At 50.8% G+C, this 22585-nt stretch overlaps 1 protein-coding gene across 11 annotated transcripts in view; it reads left to right on the top strand.

The window, feature by feature from the left end:
• The first annotated feature begins 5248 nt into the window (after positions 1-5248).
• PAX8 (paired box 8) overlaps positions 5249-22585 on the top strand; it is a 59096-nt gene continuing 41759 nt past the window's right edge. For 10 of the 11 annotated variants that reach the window (XM_070573658.1, XM_008528448.2, XM_070573659.1 and 7 more), the window contains exons 1-2: positions 5264-5382; positions 5734-5841. In XM_070573658.1, coding sequence (XP_070429759.1) covers positions 5817-5841 — 25 coding nt within the window. In that variant the 5' untranslated portion in view covers positions 5264-5382; positions 5734-5816. Of the gene's footprint in view, positions 5383-5733; positions 5842-22585 lie in introns of all 11 variants that reach the window. The other variant, XM_008528449.2, reaches the window with a different exon arrangement.

Raw genomic sequence — 22585 nt, 5'->3', positions numbered from 1 at the left:
GGTGAGTCCGTCCTAGTATGGGAGCTATAGAACAGTCAGGATGGCCCCATCCCTGGGGCACTGGAGCATGGAGACAGAAATGGGAGCCCAAAACCCTAAACCCTCTGGGCTGCTCCTCCAAACGCAGGGAAGGCAGAGGCTGCACAGTCTGCAGCATCATGCAAGAGGTCCAGCTGGCAGGAGAGTCTTGGGGCGAGCCGAGGCCCAAGGTGAGGCAAAGCACCCAGGATGGCTCTGCTAGGAACGCTAGAAGCCTTCCCGGGGGCAGGCAGTGAAGGCTGGGGGCAAAAGGCAGGTTACATCTCCTGAACCTTCTCTATCGCTCAACTTCTCCCCTTTTCCCCCTCCCCAACCACCAGGGTCTCTGATCCTTTCATCAGGGCCCTGGGCACTGCCAAGGGTTAGGGGAGGCCATGCTCTGGTCTGTGGTTTGTGCAAACAGCCGGAACCTCTGGCCACGGAAAACAAAGCCAAGCCTGAGTCTGATGAAGAGTCGTGGGTTTTTTCCTCGGTGCCTCCCCAGGGACAGCTGTCAGGAAGGCAGCCCCCTCCAGTGCCCTGGCATTGGCCTGAGAGGATTCTTGTGCCCTGACTCCTGCTGTTCTGGAATGGACCGCAGGGGCCTGGCCAAGGGGAGGGCATTCCTGCTGAGTGAGCTGCTCTCCTCTCCTGTGGCAGGAAAGTTTTCTGGCCTTGGGGGTCTGACCTCACCTTGGCAACTCCCTGGGTTCCAGAACCTTCCTTCCTGATGGGAAGCGGGTAGGTGCTGCTGGGGAGTGGGAGGAACCAGGCTGGGGTGAGCAGAATTTTGAACACCTAAGGTAAGGCCTGGGTCACTAGTGCTTATTTGAACACTGAGTCATCCACCTACCAGCTGAGTAATTGAGACGTGTTCCTTTTTCTCATCTGCAAAATGGGTTGCAAAAGAGCCTAGCTCATTATTTGTAACTTTTTAAAAACTATTAAAACTAGAAAAAAGAAACGGACCTGTATTATCCCCTCTATACATTGCTTCTTTCCCCTCCATCTGTCACCTTCCTCTCTGCTTCCCCGGTACAGCTCTTTCCCACCCAACCCGGGAAACACCGGATCTCCTCCTGGTACCCCAGGTGGCAGCCACCAAGGGGCTGTAGAGAGACAGGTGCCCAGGACCCATCTCCAATGCAAAATCAATTGGACGCATGCCACAGGTGGCTTTTTCCAAACTGCTTTCCACAACCAGTGGCCCTTTGCTTTCACCTGCCAGGACCTGTATTTCTATTTCTGTGTTTTGAAAGCCTGGGGGAGGAGGGAGGAGCACGGGGTAATTAATGATTGATTCTCTGCAACAGCCACCAGGAGGCCTGGGGGCAGGCTGTCGGCCATTTCCTGAGGTGTGGGGACAGGGTAGAAATCCCATGTGGCTGAGGCACCATTGGGCAAGTCTATGAGGGGCAAGGGTGGAGCGAAAACTGCCTATGTTCTGAGCACTTCTTGCCCTCTGCCAAACAGTGAAGTCAGAGAGGCTGGAAGCTCTGCCGTGGCGCTGGCTCTCCCCTTCTGCCATTGGCTCTGCTGCCCTCTTTCTGGGTCACAGGGTATTCATTGCTCCCGGCACAGACACCCCTGCCCCCACAGTGGCCCCCACACCCACCCTAAACCCACAGGGCATACTCGCTGGCCCTTTCCCGTCCTAAGGCTCACTTATCCATCACCCAGGGGCTCAGAAGGCTGTTTGAAAAACTCACAGTGCTTTTGGGAAAGGATTAAAGGAATTGACTTCTACAGCATAATTTTAAAGGAGTTTTAACTCCGCTCTTCTTGGAAGCATTGCCCTGCCTTTGTTGTCTAATAATAATTAACTTTTGTACAGAGCTGTCGTTTTCAAAGGGCTTTCACAAAATTCACCATTCTGTTCATCCTCACAACAAAGCTATGAGATGGCCTTCCCCTCCCCACCTGCACCCACATCCTACAGAAAAGGAAACCCAGGCTCCGGGAAAGAAAATGGTCTCATTTCACATAGCCATGGCTGCAGCACTCACCTTCTAATTCAAAGTAGGGAGCCGCTATTCCCTCCTCAAAGGATGCACTTCTGTCCCAGGAATTGTTTACCGTGTAGGGGAAGGTTGCATGGCAGCTAGGCAAGGAGGGTTGTTGGCGGCAGGGATCTTCCCCCAAGGCTGGCCTCTCATCACTCTGCACAGAGAAACTTCTGAGACTTCATGTCAAAAGGGAGGAGGTAGTCCCCGGCTGCCTCTCCTGGGGTACATGGGCGTGAGGGAGAGAGACCCATGGACCACGCTGGAGTTCAAGGGGCCAAGTAGCCTGAGCCAGAAGCTGGTAGGATTCCACTTGTGCAATTAAACACCTAGCCCGGTAGTCAGTATAAACTCTGAGCTGCTTATAAAAGACCCCAAACCACCCTCCTTCCCAATTCTATCAGCTAGGATGACCAACTTACCCTGGTTTGCCTGAGACAGTTCAGTTTTAGCGCCAAAAATCCCACATCTAGGGACACCCTCCTTCTTGTCCCTGACAAACCCTACCACCAACCCAAAGGATTTCAGCTGAATCCTGGAAAGAAACGTCATCTTCTGAAGGCACAGCAGCTCAACTTAGAATTTAAAAAATCAGAATACTCAACTGGAGTGAGGCAGCTACCCGGGATGTGTATTAAACTCTTTGAATGTTAAACCCTGAAAGAATACTCATTTCCACAGAGAAATAGTCAGATCTGTGGCCAGATCTGTCAAATTTTTAAAGGCAAGCAGAGTTATTCTCTTTTCTCTATTTATTTTCATATTGGCAAGTAATTAAATTTTCTGGGAAAAACCTTGAGTTAAAAAAAAAAAAATGTAACTGGGCTTAAACCACAGGTTGCCAGCTGATAATCTCAGCATGAAAGCATCTTGGGCATCAAATCTGAGAAGAAGGGCTGGAGGAGAAGGCGTTGGTTTTAAAAAGTGTGTTCTGAATTTCCCATTGATCTGAGAGTCTCTTAGTCATGATGCCGAATTCACTTTGAAATTTTAAGTCACATCAAAGGAAGGCTTGAGATTTGCAATCCTAACTAAAAGAATCATGGATTTTCAAAGTTCGAGAGAAAAAATTGTGATAAAAGTCATCGTTTCAACCTCTTCATTTTGCAGAGGAGGAGACCGACCCCAAAGAGTTGGGGTACTGATTAATAGCCACTTTCCTGGCCTTGGTTGGAGAGAATTAGAAAGTAGCAAGAACCCCAGGCCTGATTCCCCACTGTAATTAGAAAGCTGGGCCAGACCACGAGGTCATGGGGCTCACTGTGCTCTTACGGCTGGTTGGCCTCTTGGCTCTAGGACTTCTCTGAGGAGCACCCCCTGGTCATCTGCTATGTCACCTGCAGTCTGCGGAGGGGGTGCTCTCAAGGTGTTTGGGTGTGTTTTTTGCACATAAGCCTTCATATTAAAATAATTTTTAAAAAATGAGCTCACAAATGGGACAGGAATGCTTTGACAACTTGCCATTTTGGCCCTTTGAGAACTATTGCCACAAATGAGGAGGGGGGTTTGTTTTGCTGAGAAGGAGAAAAGCCTTGGTGAGAATGGATGCATGAGTTTCCACGGTTATCGGTGCTCGCAGGCCCTCGGCTTGGGTAGGCCCTCGGAGGTTTGCAGAACTGTTTGGATGAGGGCTCACCCTGGGGTACTGCTGCCTGGTGGGAGGACAGCACGGATGGTCAGAGTCTCTGCCACGGCCTCCACACGCCGCGACTCCCCTACAACAGCAGGACAGGGGCCAGAGTGGCGAACTGGCCTGTGGGGTTGGTGGGACTCACTCCAAGGTCTACCTCCATCTTCTCTCTCCAGGGACTCCGACCAGAGAAGTGGAATATCTGGAACTTTGGAAATCACAGAGCAATTTTTAATAACAATTTTGGAGAAAGATTTAAAACAATCAAGCACCTATTGTTTTTCTTCAAAGACATTTACAAATGTGGAGGATCCACTTAGGGACATACGTATTCTTTTTCTTTTCACAAAACGATTCATTCCTGCTAAATTGAGAAACAAGAAAGTCCAGGCGAGAGGAGGGATTAACCTGAAAAGTAAAACCTTTTTTAATTAAGAAAAATTGTGTACATTCACGCACACACACATACACACATGTCCCCTGAATAACCCCACTTCCTCTGCCCCTTCCCCTCCCTCTCACCTACACCTCTGGCCACTGTATCCCAGAGCAGCTCCTCCAGGCAGCACAGCCCCTTCAAACCAGGGAGCATCGCTGTCTCTCAGCTGTGATCCTGAGTCCAGAAGTCTGGCTTGAGATTGGGGGAGCATCCGGGCCTTGCCCCACTGGCCTGCAGGTGCTCCAGACATGCCTTCCCACACACAATCCTCCCTGAGCCTCTCTTCCCTGACAGAAGAGAAGACCTGTGAGGAAGGAGGGGGGAGTTTTTGCCACCACTAACATCTTCGGTTTTCCACCCAAAAGACCCCTTCTTCTCCACACTCACGCCCCCCACTTCCCCGAGGCTGCTGATTCCTGCAGACAAGGCTAGATAGAGGTCAGCTCATCCTGTCCTATTCTAACACCCCTCCTTGTTGAGGTGAAATCTAGGCCCTCACTCTGGTCCTCTGAACTCGTCTCCCAAGTTCAAAACCCTCAAGGAACAGGAAAGAGGGCTGATGGCTGCCTGTTTGGGAGGAGAGAGGAGTCCCTGTGGAACAGGCTATGTGATGACTTTCATTAACCTAACAATGTGAGGGTGTGGACCCTGTCTGGGCCATGTGGAGGGAATGGGTTTGGGACTGTTCCGGGTTCTGCCCTGGAAGAGGTCCACAGCAGTGGTGAGAAGGTGGCCCATCCAGCCTCCAGCCCCATGAGCAAGCTTCCACCTTAAGAACCAGGCATAAAAACAAAAGTTCCCTAGTGTAAAAGAAAAAGCCGCTTTCTCATGAGCACACCAGGAGAGGGGGGACACAGGGTGTCCTAGGGCGGCCACTTCTCTCACTTCTGGTGGTGGGTGACTCCAGGAGGACCCAGAGACCCTCATCCTCAGGCCCCGAGGCCTCCACCTCCCACTCCTCGAATATTTCCAGGCCTGCTGAGTGAGGACTCAGCTGCCTCCCTCTCCTTTCTCCGCTGGAAACAGAAGCTCCAGCGAGTGTTTCTAACTCCTGAGTCCACTCAGCCATGTCCCCCTTGCAAAAGCCTCCCCTTCCTGCACCCCCCTGCACCGAGCCAGCCAATCCGAGGCCTGCGAGCCTCTCCAGACCCATCTCTCAGTGCCCTGGCGGGATAAAACCGGTCGGCGATGCCGGGTGGATGGGAACAAACTTCGCAACCAGGAGAGACTCGGGGCCCAGGGCACCTTCGCGGGCGGACCCAGGCAGTGAGGGCCTGCGGCCAGCCGGCCAGGTATGCTGCCCAGGGGTTGGCTCACAGCTGACTGCGGGAGGGGGTGATTCGAGAAGGGAGAGGGTCCCAGGAAGCCTGGCAGCCTTTTATCTCCCAAGTTGAAGCTGGCTGAGGCTGGGGCGGCAGAGGAAGAGGGCACACGGGCTGGAGTCTGGGGCTTCCTTGGCGGACCCCCAATCCCGTATCCTCCGGACAGGCATGTGTTAGTTAGGCCAGGCTGAGGTTGGCCACACTTCGCCTAAAAATCGTCCGGCTCCTGCCACGCGACGAAAGTCTAAAGGATAGGGCCTAGGGAGGAGGTCTAAAGCGACGGACATGGAATCTTATGCCCCTTCCCCTGGGTCTATGCAGGGCAGCGACGTGGCGGCGGGCGCGGCAGGGACCTGCGTGAGAAAGCCCTGAGTCCTCGGCGGGCTGCGAGCGACTCCCCGGCGATGCCTCACAACTCCATCAGATCGGGTAAGAAGGCGGCGTGGCCAGGACCCCCGAGCCCCCGCGTCGCCGTGCGTCCGTGCGCGCGCTCGGGTCGGTGGGGCTGGGGAGCGTACGCTCCGGGCTCCCGGGGCCCACCTACGTGGGGACGCAGCTGGGGGCGCCTCGGGCCTGGCTGTCCACTGCGGCTGCCTCGCCGCTCCCGGGCCCTGGGGTCCCCCTCGGCCCGGCAGAGCCGCCCTCCCCAGGCCTTGGTTTCTGCAGACCACACGGAGCGGTGAGCAGCTCTCCGTGGGGATCAAAGGGGTGTCCTTCGCGCCCTACCCCCGTTTTGCATGGCCCATTAGAGTGGGCATCCTGCGCGCTCTCAGGCCCTGGGCCGCGCCGGTGCTGGACTTGCGGTTCCCCTACCCGCGACCTCCAAGCCCTCGTCCCCGGGGGCGCGCAGCTCTTGCCCGTGGCTCCCCGGGCGGGACCGTGAGCCCCGCGCACCTCTCAACCCAACGGGAAAGGAGCCCGTGGTCCGGGGCCTGGGAGCCGTGAGTGCACTCAGGTGCTTCCGGACTCCTCCTTGCCGAGTACTGGGCAGGCGGGGAGCCGCGCGCTGGGCATCCGGCCTGTGAGGACTGAGCTGCCTCCGGGGCCGAAACCCCTCCTCGGGGCGCCCGGGCCCAGGGCCTTCAAAGCGCTTGGGGTCCCTGGCTGCGGCGCCTGATCCTCCCCACTTCCTGGCCCGTGCCGGCTAGCCTGTGCTGGGAAGGAGCCCTAGGGTCAGCGCCGGTCGGCGAGGTGGGCATGGCCGCCCTGGCGCACAGCAAGTGTGGATAGCAGGCAGAGGCGCGGCCCGGCCCGCGGTGATGGATGGAGTCGGGCCGGCTGCGGGGAAGGCGATTTATGGGGCCAGGGCGCAGCGCTATCGATTTGGGCAGGCGAAGTGAGAGGAAATCAATATTTCAGATGAATTCTCGGCGAATATGAAGTCCCGCTCGGCAAACCGGACATTTGTTATAATAAGGAGGGTCGGATCGGGCGCGGCGCGCGGCTGAGATCTCAATTTAGCCCAGAGCGCCGCGGGTCCGAGCTGCGCCGCGCAGTCTCGGGTCCAGGGGGCCGAGGCGCCACTGTACGAGGTGCAGGGAAGCCCCCAGGGCTCCAGAAGGTTTCTCATGCCGGTTCTCCCTAGGACCAGAGACAGAGTCAGCAGTACTCTCCCTCCCCACCCCGTTCCCCTGCGTGAGTGGGGTCACAGCCGTCCCGGCTGCCCTCTGCGGGTGCGGGGCCGCTTCAGGGGCGCGGAGCAGAGACCTCGCGGCCCTTCCTGGGAGCGGCGGGGCTGGCGAGCAGGGGACCAAGCGGAACTGCCTGGCACCCCCTATCCAACTGCGTTTGGGCACCGCGCAAGCTCCTTGACCACTTTCTGAGGCCAGGACCAGGTTTTAGCCTCTTAGTCTTTAGCCAGCAAAGGGTACAATAACAGACGTCGGCCGGCCTGGGGATCCGGACCGTCTCCGTGGCCGAGCGAGCGGTGTCTGGTGCCGGATCCCACGGCAGGCTGGTCCCGGCCGCTTCCGCTCCGTTCCCCGGTTCGATCTTTCCCCTCTCACCCACCCCGACCTTCCGCTGACCTTCTGGCAGTGGTAGGAGTGGGTGCTCTCGGACCTCGCATTTGCCGTGCTGGACCAGACCCTTTCCCTCTGTCGCTGCTCAACAAATAAGACGAGGTCACGGCCCCTCGGGGGGGCTTGATTTTGTTTTCGCTACTTATTTTCATTCCAGAAGCACTCATTAGAATAAATGGGAATAAAAGAAGGAAGAGAAAAAGACACGATTTATTTTTACCTTATTTTTAATCAGCAACAGGCCCAGATGGTAAGGCGCCGTTTTCCCTTTAGTTCAGATGCGACTCGCGCTTGGGTTTGGGGAGGGGGCCGTCCACCCCCGGCAGGGCCAGGGGCAGAGGTATTTTTCCGTCTAGGGGAGGTAGAGGGGCTTTTTCTAGACCCTTCCCAAAGCAAATAAATACAGCCGAAGCCCGGAAGCATGAGACTTTCTCCTTTAGTCTAATTTAATGTTAATAAAGCAGAAGAAAATTGCCTAAAACACAGCTCAGACGGGTCAAAGCTGTGCCCTGATTCTTTTCTAATTCCTCTCTCGGCAAACCTGGAGGAGAGACCCCGTGCCTTTCTGATCGATTTACTTGACGCTGTTACCTATATTTGGAGCTAAAATCATAAGCTGACCCTCCTGTTTTTATAAGCCCATTTCTCTCTTAGGTTTTAGCGGTTTCCCCCCTTCCCCCAGGCATTTCCATTTCCGAGTTCGGCTTTGCCGGGAGAGCACCCACTGAAGTTTTCTCCGGAGCGGGATCCCGGGGCGCGGGCGGCCCGGGGGCTTTTCGCGCGAAAGAGGCCGAGCGCACCGTTTCTAATAACCCGAGACCATCAAAAAAGTTTCCTGCGCGGCCTCTGCCGCCGGCCGCCGCAGCTCACCCTCTGCTCACTCTTGGCGGATCTGGCTTTGCCGAGAGATCTTCCTTTTTCTCTACAACTTTATTCTGAAAGGATATGGAGAGCGAATAAGGAATTATTCTAACGTGCGCTGGTCAGCACTGGGCTGACCCTTCCGTAAAATGCGCTGGGAATTTTGCAGCATCAGGGAACAAAGATTCTCTGAAACCAAAACATTTTTTTAAAATATTCAAGCTATTGAGAAACGATAAATATTGAGAAACCACATAAATATGAAATGTCAATAATACTGTATCATTGAGAGAGTTTAGTAAAAGCAAGTAGGTTGTCATTAAAAGTTATGTGCAATAACTTGCCGAAACCCAGCTCCTGAAAATAGATTATTCAAGTGGTAAAATGAGGTTTAAGATCAAGGAGGAACATGCCTCTAGCTTCCTAGATCTCAGATGTAAAGCCGCCCTCCCTCCTCCTGGTTTTAGAAAGTAGGAAAGGGCGCCAAATGCAGTTGGGAAGGGTCTCTTTTCTTCCCAGGTTTCTCGCCTGGGTTGAAAATAAGGTCTTCTCAGGATGGGACACAGTCTGGAAGAACATAAAGAGGTATTGGGGTTCCTCAATTCATCTTTGTTTCAAGATGGTCCATCCTGCCACCCTCCTCAGTGCAAGTTAATTAGGAGATAATTTAGCTACCTTGTGAATTAGTTTTAAGATAAGTATCTTTTCAAGCTTTGTCACTTTAATTGCCCCACTGATTGATAAGAAGTAATTATTTCTAATTGACACTTTTTTGATGTCTATTGGAAGCATTTATTTGGGAGGATTTTTGGGGGTGGAAGGAAAGTTAATTAATTTTATCCGTCTATACCCAAAAGGACTCTGCCTAATTTTGCTGAAGAGGACAAAGGAAGTGGAGGAAAACACAAAAATCAATCTCATGGAATTTTGATTATTAAGAGATATTTTGGTTCAAAGGAGAGCATCTACTATTATAACAATATGTCAAAACTTTCTATTTATGGCCTCAAATCTCTAATTTTTGTGCGGTACTTGTTTGATGGGTATACATTTTCCCGTGGAAACTCAGAATCCCTTTATCTGCTGACTTCTTTTCGGGGTAGGTTACTCTGCTTTGTAATTAATTTTTGTAAAAAGTAAGATCAATAGAACTCAATATACTCAGAATAAATGGGATCATTTTCGTAAGAGCTAATTGTAAGAAAGATTTACTAATGGTCATCCTTGTTCTGTAATTATTGATAGAGCTGGGTATAAAGGTGAAACTTTACTTACGAGTGACATGCCTTTTCATACCTAAACCTCGGAGTAAACAGTTTAATCATTCACATCCTCCAGAATATTTTACTGTGAAAGAGAGAAGGAAGGGAAAGAATAAAGAGAAAAAGAAAGACTCTGAAAGGAGGTGATGGGGGAGGGGGAGGAGAGAAAGGGAGAAGGTGGCTGGAGAGAATAAAAATGAAAGAACTTATTTCAGAAAGGAAGGTAGCCAGGTACATGGAACCTTTGCCATTCAATATAAGAAAATCGAAATTCTCCTTCAAAACACACCCTTTGGAACACAATCTCTACCACAGCCCCTACACAACCCCTAACCAGCACCAGAAACCCCCCACTTTCCTGTGCATAAAAAGAAGCAAGATCTTTGGGAGCTGGCTGGTGTGGATCTTGGGTGTCTAGGTGTCAAAGTCTGAATTTGGAGTCCACAAAAAGAAAGCAAGATAATATGCATTGTGCTCTGAGACTTAGAAAGAGATTTGAGTCTTGTTTATTTTTATTATTAAAGCCCTTGTGATCTTCATCCCTAGTTGTGTACCCACAATCTTTTCATAGATAGACTCGTGACTCATTGACATAGGAAAACATTTGCACACTAGCCCAAAGCGGAGACACACTCGCGCACACTCCTGCACGCCTCAAATGAGAGAAGCACCATCAGACAAGATGCGCTCCTGTCGGGTTAATTTCAGCTGGTGCCTTTTTCAATCATTTATGTCTAAAATCTTGTCTCCTTTTAATGATGTTTCTCCCAGATTACGTGGAGCTGAAAGAATGAGGAAACGTTTTAAATGAAAAAAGAAATTTAAGACGCACAAACAGCAGATAATATCGCATACCAACCTCACTATTAGTGAAACTGAAAAAATATATAAATAATGCAAAAAAAAATCAGCAAGGGAGAGTTTAGTAATGGAAAATTCCCCCGCAATTAAATGAAACAGTAATTTAGTGGAGATATGCCTGAATGAATTAGCATTTATTAATTGGTTCTCATAAAAACAATTTGTGCGTGTGTGTTTGGGGAGGAGTGTTTAAGGTATATATTTTTCATAGGAAAAGTTCCTCAAATATTCACATCAAATTATGTAGCAATCACATTCTATTTTGTGAAAAATCCCAATTCTCTCACCGGCGAATTTCACCTGCGCACAAAGAACGTGGGGATAAGAGAGAGGAACCCCTTTCAGATCAGAAGAATGATGCCAGTCCTCTCTTGGGACATTTCCAAGTGTGAAACCAATGGGGGACACGTTGGCAGAGTCTGCTATGCTTAGGAACATCCAAACCCGGTCCTGAGCGGACTCCCAAGTGACCCCTCTCCTCTGGGGCACAACTGACTGAGGCAGAGGAGTCTGCCTTGTGGCTCTGCCCCCTTCTCCCCCAGCCTGCCCCAGCATCCTAGCCGGCTCAGGCAGGAAGCGCAGTTTGTAATCTCAGCGAGGAGCTTGCTAGGGTTGACTGGTGCATGGATGTGTTTACTTTCTCTCGCCACAGTTGGTCTGTCTTCAGTTCTAAGCATTTTAAAGCTGCTCTACTTATCAATCCAAGAGGTGCCGAGTTCTCAGTTGCGCTGAGAAAGCTTTGAGCTCTGTGGTTCTGAGGACACAAGGAGCTGAAAGATAAAAGAAACAATTTTGTTTAAGGAAAAAAAGATGATTTTAAAAGGAGGAGGCAGAGGAATGAGCCCCCATTCTGGACTGTGTTTGCTTTTGTTTTAGTGGGAACGTGGGGAAAGGCAGAGTCACTGGCCCCCACCAGCCCCGACTCCCTTCAGAGACAGAACTTGAGGGTGTAAAATACCCTCTAAAAGGGGAGAATGCACCCCCACACTCAGTTTTTGGGGGAGTGATTCTTTCTGGGTCCAGACGGAAACACCTCAGCCCAGGTGTTTTTGGAGAGGGAGCTCAAAGGCATTCTGCCTAAGAAATGTGTGTAATGACTGCTTCCAACAGAGGTTCTAGATTCTTCTCTTTGGAGGAAGGACTATAGAGAACAAGAATCCAGGCATCTCCTGCTTCCTGAAAACTTCGCCCCCCCAGGCCAATCCCAGTTCATCCAGTCCATGGTCAGTGACCCCAGGATGGAGTCTCTGGGTCAGATGGGGTGGGCAGAGGCTTCTGCCTTTCCTTATTTATCTGTGGTCATGACACTTCCAAATAGACCTTCGAGGGTTCATAATCATTTCCTCAGGTCCAGAGTTAGGGCTGACAAGCCATTTAGGTTTCTGAAAGCCCCTCTGGATCCCTCCCTCGGCCAGGTAGAAACACGATGAGCAAATATCTCTCACATGGGCCACAGACCAGAAAAGTCTTCACAGGAAGGTCTCTGTTCTAACCCACAAGTCGTGTCACTGAGTCTGGGCTTTGCCTGGACTGGGGCTCCTTCCTCAGGAATGGGCCTGGGTGGAAACCAGAGTCTCCTTACTGAGGCATGCCCCAGATCAAAGGGAGGGAAGTTCAGGAGGCCGCCATGGGTATTTGGGTCCTGTCTCTGTGTTTATTCTTGGGGATATTCTGTAGTCCTGAATGGCATAGAAGATGCCAAGTGTCACCAAGGCTCAGCACAGCCAGCCCACAGCCCCGCAGCTCTGCCAATGCCATTTTTATAGCCAAAGAGAGAGAACCCACACACAAGAGCTGAACAGACCCTGGCACTCAGGGAGCCCTCAGTAAACAGAGGCTGTAGTTATTATCTCTGAGGGTTGTTTCATCCATCGTTTCATTTAATTCTCAGGACTCTGGCAGGCAGATATTGTTATTGACATTTTTACAGAAGAGAAGGGAAGTGATGCTCAGAGAGGTTGATCTGACCCCAGCCCCCCTTTCCACTGCCTACCTTCCCAAGTCCAGCTCATCAAAACTCCTTGCAGCATAGATGGTTCACACTTGCACCTCCATTGGGAACTCAAGCCAGAACCCTTGGTGAGAAGGCACAAGGGCCTGTACTAAGAGAAACAGGCAGGACTATCAGTCTATCAGCTTGCTTTCCTTTTCAGTACCCCTAACTCTCCAGCTCAATTAAAATAGATCCTTTTTCAGGGAACTTCTCAGTCTTCGCATCTGCAAAGTGGGAGAAGTGGTCCCTATCTGGATGTTCCTCCTAAAAGTCACTGTAAGGAGGAAGGAGATGATCAGCCACTAGGAAAGGCAGAGAAAGGGGGCGTTCTTTGAGCACATTCCCCCAAGGCTGCCATGTTTCCACCAGCACCCAAAAAAGCAGCTATTGTCAGGCACCTCAATAAATCGTAGACCAGCAAGGAATTTACAAGGAAGTTGGCACCTGCAAACCACACTTGGCCTCCCTGCCTGCGTCCATTTCAGAAGCTGAGTGAGTGGGTGTGATGGAAACAGCTTCAGAGTTACTGGGAAGACCCACCCACAAAGGCAGGGGCCGTCACGGGTGCCTGTCAACGGGCAGCAAGTTTAGATTCAGGTTCCTTCCTTCTGCTGCTTCCTCGGGGTTCCTCTCACTTAAGAGTTTAAAAACAAGTCGTCTGCTCCTTCAGAGCCTCCACCAAGGTTCAACTTGTAACATTAGCTGGAAAAGGATTTAATTTTGATGTTTTCACGTTTTGGTGTGGAGAGTGGCCACCCACCTCCTGGGCTGGTTGCATTTCTTGGATGAAAACTCATCTTTGGTTTAAGCAGAGAGAGAGATTGAGAAAGATAAAACATTTCTTCCCTCCTTCTTTTAACTCTTTTCCTTCCTCTCCAGTCTTCAGCCACAATGCTCATCAGTTTCGTCTTTTGCACTTGTTCTTCTAAGTGGCCTTGGAGTGACCTGAGTAGTTAATGCTAATTAGTCCACAGGGACATATTGTCGCCGTCAGACCAGCACAGCAGAGAGGTCAGGGAGCTGGTTGGGTGACACATCTAAGAGGGAAAACAGCTTAATCTGCTGCCATCACGTGAACTACGTGTTTGCACACATGCAGGGCCCTCTGTGTGTGTTGCGTTTTTGATTCCTCAGCTTCTCGAGGGGGACGGCAGAATTTATTCCTAGGATAAGCTCAGAGGCTGTGAGGTGTCAAGAGGGTGAGGAAGTTTTGAAGTCACTGTGAAGCCAGGGCCATGTGGCAGCCTCCCCATCTCTTCAGGCAGAAGGAGGGGGCTACGCCTTAGAGGGTTTGCCCTTGATCCAGACCTTGCTGCTTCCTCCCTATGTGACCGTAGGCAAGTCAGTAGTCTCTCTGGGCTTGGATTTCCTCATCTGCGTAAAATACAGGAATGTTGCAGGGCTTCCAGGAAGTACTGAAAGTAAAACCAGTAGCCTCACCTGGCGCAAAGCAGCTACCCAAGAAATGTTTTCCTGCTCCACACAGTGGTCACCAGGGAGGAGAGTCTCCAAAAATTCTCCTGGGCAGATGCAAAAACATGACATTGTCTTAGTATTTCCTATGAAACTCTTCCATGAGTGATTTGAAATACAGCGTTGAAACTTTGTTCCAGCTAAAATTTAAGACAGACCTTTTAATATTCCACATGGACAAGATAATAGGCCTGCTGCCTGGGGGTGTTGGGTTAAATGAAAGGGTACCTGGGAAGTGCTGACTGAAAGCCCTATGGCCCTGAACAGCTGCTACCACAGCCCACTCTGGAAAAGGATCCTTATTTCATTTTACCAGAAAACCCAGTGATAGAGGAAGCAGTAGGCTTGTGATAGAATGGGCTGTCCATGGACTTTATGGTGGAATCCAGAACATTCCAGGGTTTTAGTAGAATTGGTTTTAGAGGAAAGACGAGTCGAAGTGGGAGTGCTGTGTGTGTAGCTAAGACAGGGCCACAGGAAGATGCGTCTTGGGTACTTGGTATTAATTGACGCAGAACTATACATTTATTTAAAAAAAAATAAAAACCCACTAATCTGTCTTCTCTCTCTCTCTCCGTTCCCATCTTATATTTTCCTACCTTGTATAATAATAATCCAGCTTTGGCATGATAGCAAACCCTGGTTGACATTTAAAAGTCTATGATTAGCTGAGCACAAATCACTGACTCCAAGTCTGGTTTGCTCCTTCACTCGAACACTGAGATTGTTTTGAGTCCCGTCAAAACGGAGGCAGCAGGAGGGGGACACCTGCTCTGACATCTGGCTGTAACTTCAAGGTGGGAACCAGGAGGAGGAAAGAGCCTGGGAGGGAGGGTGTTGGGCAGGAGAGGTACTGGGGACAAGTAGTAACCAGCTGGAATCTGAGGGTCAGAGGTTTAAGTCAATCTAACAAGCCATCGTGGAGTGCTGCCCACCATGTGCAGGGCACCATGCCAGAGACGGCGGCATTCGCTGCCCAGGTAGTTGGGGTAAATGACGGGGGTGAGAGGCACCTTCTCGGGGCAGGGAGCTAGAGTCTCATGATTCCCTTTCAAGGGGACAGACCCACAGCACCAGGAGGGGAAATAATCAGACAAAGCAACTCAGTGGTGGGACAAGGACTGAAAACTAACAACGCGGTTGGTGGGAGCACCAAAGGTCATCTATCTCGAACAGCCCACCCCAGTACAACCAAGTCGTCGCCGATAGCAGAAAAACCTCATCTGACCTTCTTGAGTCTGATCGATCCCTGGAACACTCGTTGTTCCAGACAGGCGGCATGTGAGGCTGTGCAGGATCAGCCAGCTCCATGAGGGTCTACAGGGGGGCTGCAGAAGGGGGCTACTGGCCAGCTCACGGCAAAACGTTGCAGAGCTGTAGGTGCAAATGCCGTGGAGTCACGCCCGCTTTTGCCAAAACACAACACTTTCTGAGCACTTCCGATGCCTACTGCAGTGCCTTCAGAAATTTGCAGACTTGGTAAGACGTCCCCCTCTAGGCCTCCTGTCTTCTTGACAGTGTGACAAGACCCTGTATTCTGTGACAATAGGACAGCACCCCATCCCGGGAAGATCCTGTGTCCTCCACACCCCCCTCTCCTGCTGGCCGCAGAGCTGTCTGCACAGGTGCCCCTACCTGGGACCCACCTGCCCCAGGCCTTGGGCTCACCCTTTCGGGATGGGACCAGCTCTCAAGAGTCCCTCAGGCAGTGACACAGTTGCTGTCCTGATTGCTTTCTCACAGTTGCTGTCCTCGGGGCCTGGCTGGGTCCTGCTGGCTGGAAGGCGTCCATCTCCCCAGGAGATCTGAGGCCAGGAACACATCATGCCCATGCCACTCACCATCCCCACACCCCTGGAAGTCACTCTCTGTACCACAGTGTAGACACAATTGTGCACAGCCTTCTATTGTCTGAGGCCGTTTTGCATGTGTTCGTCCATCGGCCCCACGTAGATGGTGCCTGTCTTGAGGCCAGGGGGGCTGTCTTTCCCCTTGGGTGAGGACAAAAGGGAGCACTTATGAGGCTGGGCCTTGGAGGTCAGACACATCTGGTTTTGAATCCCTGTTCAGCTGCCTACACCTGCGTGATGGGGAGCCCTTTACCTCACAGTTACGTGGACTCACAGTTCCCACCTCGGTAGGCTGCTGTGGGGGCCACTGACCTCCTCAGTCACATGCTGTCCACATCCCAGCTATCCTGGGCCAACCCAGCTCAAGCGCCACCTCCCCCTACGGCCTTCTGAGATTCCTTTCTGTCTTCCAAGCTCCCCAAGGCCCCCAGCACTTCACTTTCATGGCATATTTTGCAGTCTACTTTGTGTAGGAATATCTATCTCTATGGCTCTTACCTTCCAGACTTGAGCTCCTTGAACACCCAGGAGGACGTATGCCTGGCACATCACAGGAGTTTCATAGGTTTTTATTGCACCAAATAGTCTACCTAGACCCAGAGGTGTTCAAAGCCAAAAGGACTCACAGATGAGGCCCTGTTGCCACATTTTACCAACGAGGAAAACTGAGACCCAGAGAGGTGTGCCTTGCCCCAGACTCCACAGGCTTTGTGGCAGAGCAGGGGCCTCACGCTCGTCACCAGGGATCTCTCCAGGACAATGTGCTGCCTTTCAGAGCCTGGCTCAGGGCAGAGTGAGGCCTGATCCAAGCCCAGGGAGCACTGGCCGTGGCCTGTTCTGAGTGAGCCTGACCCAGGGGAATGAGAGGAAGGGCCCCCATAGCTGCTGATGGGGCTGGGGAAGCCCAGTGAGAGCTGCCAAGATACACGGACATGCAAATGCACACACGTACTCAAACACACGCTCGCATGTATGCACACGCAACATACATACTCCCTTACACACAGATGTACAGAGACACACATTTATGTAGTTACACACCTCCACACAGCCAAGGCTGGGACTAGGGGGAGGCACAAAGTCACCAAGGGTGCAAAATTTAAGGAAGCTCTCACTCTTGGTCTCATATAAAAGCAGGGTCAGCACTGAGAGTGAGGGTCTCCTTAAATTTTGTACTCTGGATGCCTGGCTGTCCTCGCCCTAGTCCCCTATATGACCCACATGCCCCATGCTCAGTTACACCCACACTCATGCATGTGTGGGAGACGTACTCACACACATGTACTTACACACATACCTGCAATACTCACCCTCTCACACACATTAACACACTAGGAAGAAGCCTTTACAAGGTACACGTGTGTGTAGAACACTGTCCTAGGTCTGTGGGTGAAAGAAAAGGAAGGTCAAAGAAGCCCCTGCTCTCAGAGACCCCAAGAGCCACGGCCATGAAATTACCAGTGCACCTGATAAGTCCCAACTGAGTCCGCAGTTGCTGAGACGACCCCGATAATGGATGTGGTGGGGAGAAGGAGGTCCCAGACATCTGGGGAATCCACTCTGTGTTGTGGATCAACTCAGATCAGTTTAGGCATGCGGCCACCGACCTGTGACCTTGCTGTCCTTCAACCTATGATTTGAGATCTGAGCAGAACTCTGGTGTCCAGCCCTAACCCTGTCCCCAGGCCTTCATTTAAGTTATGTGACATCAGTGGCCATGGGGCCCTGCAGAGACCTTGGTTTCAGATGAGACCCATGGACAGTCAGTTATTTGCACAGATCACTTGTCTGGCCAGTATCAGAGCCGCCAGCACCACTCAGTCTCTGGGGTTCATGGTGACTCTTCCAAGGAGGTGACAACAAGGAGGTGGGCAACAGCAGCAGGATTTGCCTATTGTAGGATCTATTGGTCCCCAAGGATGATGCCACTGAAGGCAGGTGGCTAAGGGCTGTCACTGGCGGGCTCCTCTGCTCAGACCATGAGAATATCCCCTCTCACCTTCTGCCCTCGCTCAGAATTCCCAGGCGGCCCTGCCCCCTAAGCCCCTTGTGAACACGCATGCTCTGTTCACTAAAACCTGCAGGGGAAGTGCAATCTCACGGATGTGCAAAGCCTTGCTTGTTACAGCAGCTGCACGAACTGATTATTACAAACAGTATGGTGTCATCGTGAACATTTCATACATTTGTTCAACAAACACTTGTATAACTTTCCTTTTTTTTTCTTTCTTTTTTTTTTTAAAGATTTTATTTTTTTTCCTATTTCTCCCCAAAGCCGCCCAGTACATAGTTGTATATTCTTCGTTGTGGGTCCTTCTAGTTGTGGCATGTGGGATGCTGCCTCAGCGTGGTTTGATGAGCAGTGCCACGTCCACGCCCAGGATTCGAACCAACGAAACACTGGGCCGCCTGCAGCGGAGCGCGCGAACTTAACCACTCGGCCACGGGGCCAGCCCCTTGTATAACTTTCATAAATCAGTGATTCTCAAACGGTGCTTCCCAGCAGACTGGGCAGACTTGCTCACTGATATAATGAAATTGAGCAATAGAGGCAGGAAAAAGTACATTTGTGGGTAAAATATCTTCGAGTTAAAGGTGTAAGGTTTTTTATTTAATGGCCGCTACCTCACATTTTCCTTAGGACCTAGGATCTGATTTAGGGGCGCATTTTAATTTTCGCTATATTGAGCTGTTTTGTGGTGTTCTTGGCAGAACACTGTGGGTGACCTCACAGGTGGCCCGTCTCCTGCCAAGTGTCAGAACAGCTAGTGTTGATGTGGTTGGAATTGCCTGGCATCCACATAGCAGCCACAGCCCCCCAATTCTGTGAAACGACAAAATCCATATGCCTGCATCAGAAGGCGTCCCCAGCATTTCCATCACAAGAATTGACATTGTCACCATCTAAAGAAAGGAGCCGAGTCCCTGCACCCCCTCCTCTCATCTTTACTTTTCCCAACAAAACTCCCTCCTTTCCAGGCACATGATATAGCACGTGTGTATCAGTCATTTAAGGAACCCAATCGCTTTGTGGCATTGTAAGAACAAACACAGAAAGGGTGGGCTGGATCCAGGCCTCCTGTTACCCGCTTCCCTGGGCATGCCTCCACTTGCCTGTCACACCGGGTACAAGTTGCCTCTTTGTCTCGTTCTCAGCTTCCCTGGTACAAACCTAGAGCCAGGACACCTGTCCTTGAGATGTCTTCTGAAGATCCTGTCACCCCTGAACTTTCCATCCCAACTACCCAATTTAGTCAGCTCGAGCTGTTATAACAAAATGCCACAGACTGGGTGACTTAAACTACAAGCATTTATTTCTCACAGTTCTGGAGGCTGGAAGTCGAAGATCAGAGTGCCAGTATGGCCAGGTCCGGTTAGGGCTCTCTTCTTGGATTGCAGACAGCTGCCCTCACGCTCTATCCCCCATGGCCTTTCCTCAGTGCATGTGCTGGAGAGAGAAAGAGAGATCTAGTGTGTCTTCCTGTTCTTAAAGGGCACTAATCCCATCATGGGGGCCCCACCCTCATGACCTCTTCTAACCCCAATTACCTCCCAATGGCCCCATCTCCAACTACCATTACCCTGGGGGTTGGGACTTCAACATAGGAATATTCAGCCCATAACGCCACCCGTTGACATTATGATTTATTTTTCTCCTTCTTGGCACATAGACCACTTGGTCCACTCCCCAGAGATGCTTCTAGCCCTCTACAGCCCTGTGATGAACTGTCTCCTCTCTTCCTGGCCTGTTTCTCTCCTGAGTGGGTGCTCAGTCTGGACCCTGTGCCTGGATCACCTCAGGTTTTACTCCAGCTCCTAACAAAGCACCTTATGTCCCTTCACTCTCTGATTCTGACTCTCTGGCATCCCTGCACTTGTCTGGCAGTGCCTGTGCCAGTCTCTCACTGAGTCTTCCCCCTCCCAATGCTCAATTACCTCCAGTTCTTGTGACATGCTCTGACCCAACCATGTGTCCCCAGGCCACACAATCCTTGAGTTCTACTCTAATATTCAGTTCAGTAAGTAAACATCTACTGAGCTCTTTGGTATGGCAGGCATGGAGTTAGGCTTTGGGCTTACAGAACTCAAGGACCGTGCCTCTGCCTTCATGCTGACATTCGAGAGAGAGAGGAAGGCAGACTGGACGTTTAGCCACAAGTAAAGCAAGAAAGGAAAGGCTTCAGTGCAGATAGACACGAAACGCTGAGCTGTGGATGAGTAGGGGTGAGAGGGGCAGAATTCTACCAGGGAACTCTAAGGAGGGACCAGCAGGAGCAGAAACATGGAGTCTTAAGAGTGTGTGCAGGTGCCAGGGACCAGAGTCAGCTCCGGGTGAAGGGGACAGCAATGGAAAGACAGGTGGAGTTCATTCAAACTGTGGGGTCTTTGACAAGAGAAGGCTAAGGTGTTAATTCTAGGCCCGCCATCAGGAAGCCTGGGTCACATGCACTCAGTGCACATGTTTGCGGGCATTTTACTCACCTGTGCATGAAACTTCCATCCTCACTTGGCTTGACTTCACACTTTCATCATTGTCTCTTTTCATATTGCTTTTAGCTCTCTTGCCAGAGCCACATACCTACTTTGCCCTCTTTGGGCTTTGTGGTGTGTTTATTAAGTGAAACAGCTTGGCAATAATCTGTGATAGCTGGATGATTGGTATTATCAAATTGTTCCGATTTCTCTCCTTTCCCAGCCCTGTTCCAGAGAATCCTAGCCTGGTGATTTTCCAAAATAATCTTAGAGTCCTACTTGTACTTCCTTTTAATCCAATCATTAACAGGTATACAACCCGAGAAGATTCCATCTGACCTCTCTGACCGGACTTCCCTCTATTTCCGTATGCAAACCTATGCTTCAGCCGACTAGTCATTGTTTCCAAAACACACCGTGTACATTCCCACCTCTGTGCCTTTGCCTATTCAATGGCAGCTGCCTGGAATGCCATCCACACTCCCACCCACTCGACAAAGTTCTGCTTAAGTCCCACCTCCTTAACCAGACCCTCTCTGACACCCTCACCTTTGGGGACCATCCAGTCTAACTTCCCACTATACCTACTCCGCCTACCTCACTTGGCACTCGTACCCCTTACCAGCAAACATCACTCATCTTCTGGCACTGAGGTCCTTCCTGTGAGCTAGGCAGGAGTGAGAACTCCTTAGGTTCTCTCTATATTCCCAGCACTTTACCCAAAATTCTTTGTGCAGTGAGGGCTCCACAAATGTCCGTGATGGTAATCTTCACATAATTCTCCAATAACATGTTTTATTGTTTTTCCAGTTGACCTAACTTGTACGTTCAAGTTTGTAAATGAAGTTTTCCCCATACGAAGCACACTTGATCTGTTCACATGATATTGTTGTAATTACCCCTCTATTTTCTTTATAAGAAGTGGCGCACTGTGGGACTGAGGAAACAAGGAATGCAGCCTTTGAGGGAGTCTGATATATGGGACACTTCCTTAGTCCCGTGGGCATCTTGCTGGCCCGGGCTCAGATGCAGGGTGACGAGGCTGGGCAGCAGTGACCACTGGAAGTAGCGAATTCTGCCAGGCCTGGGCAAGCCTGACCCAACAGAGGACGTTCCTGGTGGATGCTGGGTGTTGGCCTGGCAGGGTGGCTGGTCAGATTTAGAGCCCATCTCTGAGGACCAGTGGTTACAAGATTCTGCAGGTTGGGAAGAAAACTCCCCAAACAATAGCTGGCACGTAGTAGTTCTATACTAGGTGCTTAATAAATATTTGGTAAATGAAAGCATCCTTTTTCAACTTGCTCTATACAAATGTTTGTCAAGTGTGGTCTCTAGTTTAACCTAAGAAGTTCTTGGGGCTCTGTTAGCAAATGTGGGGCCCCGGAATCTGTATTCTTCACATGCTCCCAGTGATTTTACTGTAGATAAGCATTTAGGAACCACAGATCTAGAGGCCACCAGAGGTCCAGCAGCCCACCTTGAGGCCCAACCAGAGGTCTTTCCTGCGTGGAGTTGCTCATGACACCCCACTGGGGAGACAGCCCTCGCCCCTGCCCCGTACCCCCACCTCCCAGAGATTTCCCATCTGGCTGCGAGAGGGAGTGGATCAGACTCAGGTGCAGTCTCAGATCTGCTCTTAACTGACTGTGCACAAGCCATTTACTCTTCCAAGATGGCGCCTTCATCTATGAAATGGGCTTAAAGTGCCAGCCCCACCTCCTTCACGAGGTTGCTGAGAAAACCTATCCCGGATGCAACTAAGGCCCAATTGATATTTGTCGATTTGAATTGAATTTAAGAATCACTTACCTGACAGCACTTTGAAAGGGCTCTGCAAATATTAGGTGAGTTCATACCAACCTTTAGACTGGATCCAGAAAGTTCTTGAAAGGAGGAGAAGCCTGGAAGTCCTGGTGGACTCGAAGGAAACCCAGCCTAGCTGGGCAAGAGTGATGGACACCTACACAGAGGCTTTGCTGTGCTGTTAACACCCTTGCATTAAATAAGAATTTGCCACAGGATGGAAAGATCAGGAATGGAGATCACAATGGCGGCTCTGTAGGGAGCACAGTGATGCCAGGAAAAGTAGATGTACTTAAAGAGGGTTCCATTTTCGAAAGTGTTTGCTCTTTGCCTGACTGACTGAGCCTGACTTATACTGAAAAGTCACTTGGACGGGAAGCTGGAGGGGCACACAGATACCCCAGGCGAGTAGCCCAAGGGGATTTCTCCGAGGCTGCTGTGTCCAATTCAGAGTTAGAACCCTGTTGATCTATGCATTAGTTGGCTAGAGGTGCCGTAACAAACTACCACAAACTGGGGTCTTAAACAACAGAAACGTATTGTCTCACAGTTCTGGCAGCTGCAAGTCCGAGATCA

The sequence above is a fragment of the Equus przewalskii genome, chromosome 14, assembly GCF_037783145.1.
Source record: "Equus przewalskii isolate Varuska chromosome 14, EquPr2, whole genome shotgun sequence".
NCBI classification, from domain to species: domain Eukaryota; kingdom Metazoa; phylum Chordata; class Mammalia; order Perissodactyla; family Equidae; genus Equus; species Equus przewalskii.
Note: the sequence above shows the minus strand (reverse complement) of the source record. Positions and strands in the feature narration are given on the sequence as shown.